General features: G+C 37.9%; 1 protein-coding gene across 1 annotated transcript in view; it reads right to left on the reverse strand.

Moving 5' to 3' along the window:
- Window positions 1-4,625, reverse strand: part of LOC106881865 (ATP synthase subunit g, mitochondrial) — a 5,664-nt gene extending 1,039 nt beyond the window's left edge. The window contains exons 1-2 of the mRNA XM_014932383.2: window positions 4,500-4,625; window positions 1,756-1,904 (exon numbers count right to left, since the gene is read on the reverse strand). Of these exons, the coding sequence (XP_014787869.1) occupies window positions 1,756-1,904; window positions 4,500-4,560 (210 nt within the window). The 5' untranslated portion in view covers window positions 4,561-4,625. The remainder of the gene's footprint in view (window positions 1-1,755; window positions 1,905-4,499) is intronic.
- Window positions 4,626-5,052: the final 427 nt, after the last annotated feature.

A 5,052-nucleotide genomic window follows, 5' to 3' on the forward strand; every position in this document is an offset into this window, starting at 1 on the left:
CTACCTCAAGTTAAAAAAACAAATACGAATACTGGCATTGCTTTTAAAGAGATCAATATACTTTGTTGCATTTAGTCTATCTAGGCAAGTGCTCCACAACCTTTTTCCACTTGAGGTACACTTTCAAAATTCAGCAGCACACCTGAACTAAAAACCTAACTAAAAGTATAAGGAAAAAATAACATTCAGGTTACACTGTGGCACACCAATGTGCCATGAAATATTGGTTTCAGAGCATCGTCCAGGCAATAGGAATAAGTATGAAATGTACCAGATGTTTATGTTCTGGCAGTGTCCAACTTCATACCAGAGCCCATCAATCACTTTGATCTAGATCCAATCGTTTACCTTTACATCTGTTTTTCCATGGTAGCATGGGTTAGTTGAATATATTACTGAGGAACTGTTTTACAGCCAGATGCTTTTCCTATTTTTCAAGTATGGGATCTCTTATTGCACAGGTCTTTGGACAGGAGAAATGACAACACCAGCACTCAGTGATTCTGGAAGAAGTGCAAATGTGAACATTACCACAAATGCACAAATGTACATATATGATAGGCCTTCACTTTCAGTCTACCAAATCCACTTACAAGGCTTTGATCATTCTGTGGCTATAGCAGAAGACCCTGATCCAAGGTATCACCATGCAGTGAGACTGAACCCAATACTATATGGTTGGAAAGTGAACTTTTTAACCACAGGGTCATCCCTAAGCCAGACTCCGAATCGGATGATGACTTTGTGCTATTAATGTTTAACAGCCCGTTCTACCATATAAACATCCACAAGAGTGGCTGTTTGTAAGAAGCTTGCTTCCCAAACACATGGTTCCAGGTTCAGTCCCACTGTGTGGCACCTTGGGCAAGTGTCTTCTACTATAGCCTTGTGAGTGGATTTGGTAGACAGAAACCAATTATTAAGATGTGCCGGTGCCATGTAAAAGCACCCAGTACACTGTGTAAAGTGGTTAGTGTTAGAAAAGGCATGCAGCCATAGAAACCATGCCAAAATAGACAATTGGAGGCAGGGGCAGCTCCAGTCGAAATCATGCAAACCAAGCTAGAATAGAAATCAGATGTTAAACGATGATGATGAGCTAATGAAGTCTTAAAATCATTTTTTTGTAACATTGTTTTTCGAGTTACTATGCACATCTTGGAACCAATCACCAACATAACTTGAGGTTTTTCTTTTTACATCAAAAACAAAAGAAAAAAATCGAATCCTAATTATTTCTAGAAAACTGGATTTTAATTGCAAAACTGTAGCATGTACTCAATACTGATGCTTTCTGTGTGTACGTGTATGTATATCATCATCATCATCATTTAGCGTCCGTTGTCCGTGCTGGTATGGGTTGAATGGTTTGACCAGAGCTGGCGAGCTGCACCTGACTCCAGTCTGATTTGGCATGGTTTTCTATGGCTGGATGCCCTTCCTAATGCCAACCACTCCGAGAGTGTAGTGGGAGCATTTTACATGCCAGTTGCGTGACACCAGTATCTGCCACAACTAAAATTTCAATTAGCTTAATTGGTCTTCTCAAGCAAAGCTTAATTACCAAAGGTCTTAGTCATTTGTCATTGTCTTTATGAGGCCCAGCACTTGAAAGGTGCCTTTCATGTGCCACTGGCATGGGTGCTAGCGACGCGACACAGGCATCAGCCCATTGCAATAAATGCAGTGATACCAACATGCGATTTTTGAAAATTGTTCAGTGAAGAACTTGGATAGAAACATCAGAATTCTTACCTTAACAGTTAGAGTCTTCCATTTGCCAGTCTTTATGCTGTTGGTTACACTGACAAAACCTTGTGAAACCTTTGGCATGTCAGAAAATGTTGGTGGAGTTAATTCAACTTTAGCATATTTGATGAAAGACTGAAAGCCGGGCTGGGCCTCTGAAACAAAAACAAGTTTTCATAGAGTAATAATGGAACAGTGTTTACTAAGAGAAAATGTAATGAGCCGACAAATAGTTTCAATGTTTAAATATTTGTTCAGTGGGTACCTATGGGAATCTAGAGCCGATAAATATTAACTTTTTTTCAGTTAAATATTTGCAGTGAATTATATCGAAATGGATTCTTTCAATAAAAGGTATATATTCCACTTTAGCATTTACTCAATAATTAAACACCCCCACACACATATAGGTTAGAGCATCAAGTTACGGGGACGTAAACACACCAGCATCGGTTGTCAATCAATGTTGGGGGGGGGGGGCAAACACAGATGCACAAACATACACACACACACACATATATATATATATATATATAAACACTCTCTGAGTGGTTGGCGTTAGGAAGGGCATCCAGCTGTAGAAACCCTGCCAAATTAGATTGGAGCCTGGTGTTGCCATCCGGTTTCACCAGTCCTCAGTCAAATCGTCCAACCCATGCTAGCATTGAAAGCAGACGTTAAACGATGATGATGATGATGATGATATATATATGTATATATATATATAATTGAAAGCGGACGTTAAACGATGATGATGATATATATATATATATATATATACATATAAACGATGGGCTTCTTTCAGTATCCGTCTACCAAATCCACTCACAAGGCTTTGGTCGGCCCGAGGCTATAGTAGAAGACACTTGCCCAAGGTGCCACACAGCCACTCCTGCACCTACATGTAAAAGACAACTACATTATTCAATGTACCCTTCCTTTGAAACAATTGGTTTGCTCAGAAACACTGCACCGTTCAGTCCAGGAATTGAAACCACAATCTTATGACTGTGAGTGCAACATCCTAACCACTAGGCCACACACCGATGAGCTTGTAGAAGAAAGGAAGAAAGCCCAACACATCTAGAAAAGAAGTGTAAAAGCTACAAGTTACACGAAAAACAAGGGATGTGTAAGACCCATCACAAAAGGGTTAAAGCTGCTGTAATTGCCGGACACTGACAGATACAGGGTTGTTGTTGTTTATGCAGAGGACTGGTGTTTTTGAGGCACTGATCTGTCCACTTTGCATCAATAGTCAGCCCATCAGTTTCACCCTCAAACAGATGACCTCTGAACAGAAGGATGCCAGGTCATCTACAAAGCCAAGATCTAAATCCAAGAGAAAAACGGCAGTAAATGTGTAAGTCCATTTTAAAGCCTGTTACTTGGTTTGCAGTAACAGACTGAACTTTATAACAATGATGGGAAATCTGTCGTAATGCATGACTTAGGGTTAGGGTTAGGATGCTGGTTGGTGATCAAAGGGGACATAAATAGGATCAACCCTTTCAACAAATCTTGTCACCTAACAAAATGTCAAATGAAGAACAGTGCTGCAAAACAGGTGACAATATTATGGTCTTTGAAATGAAACGCCGGCAGCACTGAGAGATAGGTCATACACTCAAAATGAAGTAGAATAGGATACCAAAGAGGACATTAAGATGAATACCATTTGGAAGCGAAAGCCTGAACGGTCAAAGAGTACCTGGCATAGAAGAAATGAAAGTTTACTGCGAGAAATGGCTCATGATTGGAGCAAAGCACAAAGTTACTAAAGGTTGTAAGAGCTGTCAAAGCCTAATTTCTCAACTGGGGAGAGATTTATGAGAAAATTACGTAACTAACACCAATTCGCCTATTATATCTCGCCCCGAGTGGATGAACAACTTTAATCCAATTATATTATTAATTGGTAGCAAAACAGATTCAAATAGCAATAGGTTTCAAATACGTTCGTCACTTACGATCTCGTTCATTAGACAAACATATATCATTTGGGTGTGTATACTCGTTCGCAGAATTTCCAGTTGGAGTTGAAAAAAAAAAGAGCTAACTATAAAATTATTTATAGAAGATTCTACAGCTATCAAATTAATAGATTAATAAATTATAAAACTAACAGTATTGAATGAAATAAAGGGTTGTTGTGAAAATCAGACTGTTGATGTTTATAGAAAAGAGTTACTGACTGCAGTGCCCTTGTTACGTCAGATATAAAGGTCAACCAAAAAATAAAATAGGAAAAGGTTTAAAAGAAAGGTAAATACTATCTAAAGTGCATTAGTGTTTACTACAGAAGTCAAGCCAAATTAAGTATTATTATATGTAGACATTTAATTAATTGCTTATGGTGTTTGTAGCAATAGTAAAGCACCAAATTGTAGCCGAGTTCAGCCGAACAGGTTACCAAGGATGAAAAGTACGCTCCCTAGAATGCTTTCTTTCGTCTTAATCCTAACATATCATTGTAATATTTGCATTTGATCTACTGCGAAGGTGATTATTTTGAATTATTATATTTATTAATATTGATAATAAAAAAAAATCACTTGTTTTTAATTACTAAACTTACATCGAACTTAATTGCAATCGACTTAACATTCGTTCAAACGTTTCGACAGAGGCGGGTTGAGAAGGCAAATTAGAGTATTAAAAATAATGCAAATACATTTTAAATTAACATGAGTACAGAACTGTCATTGCTCGATAATATTCTGCGTAAATATTGAATAACAAGCACTTACTTTTCACTAGTCCGGGTGCTTTGGACACCAATCCACCAATTTTAGCAACAACCTTCGCCATTTTGATCACCCAACAGAACACACATGCGCAATGTGACCTTAAACTCGTATGAAATTACTCTGACGTCATTTCCGGCCTTTTAAAACCAGAGAGAGTCGGGGCTTCTATGTGGTCGCTCACCTGCTCTACTAGAGATAGCAGTCAAATGTCTGTCGAATCATACACTACTGCCCTAAAAGCAAGAAGGGAGATTCTTGAGTTTATATGTCCACTTTCGCTTTTCGTCAATCATTAGCATTACTGATTTCATTTAGGAGCCGATGAAAACTTTATTTCGAAGAATTTCTCAATATAGTTCTACATAATGTCTTGATTAAGGGCATAACTACAGAGTTGTACCCCACCACTTTGGAAGGTCATAAATTTCAGAAAAATGAATATTTTTTAATGAAATTTTCTATGCATATATTATTTATTATGTAGATTACGAATATACAAAAATTCTCGGTGAAAGTGTTTTTTTGTTTTTTTTAGGCGGGGGACAATTTTCGG

Source organism: Octopus bimaculoides, chromosome 12 (genome assembly GCF_001194135.2).
Source record: "Octopus bimaculoides isolate UCB-OBI-ISO-001 chromosome 12, ASM119413v2, whole genome shotgun sequence".
Taxonomy (NCBI): domain Eukaryota; kingdom Metazoa; phylum Mollusca; class Cephalopoda; order Octopoda; family Octopodidae; genus Octopus; species Octopus bimaculoides.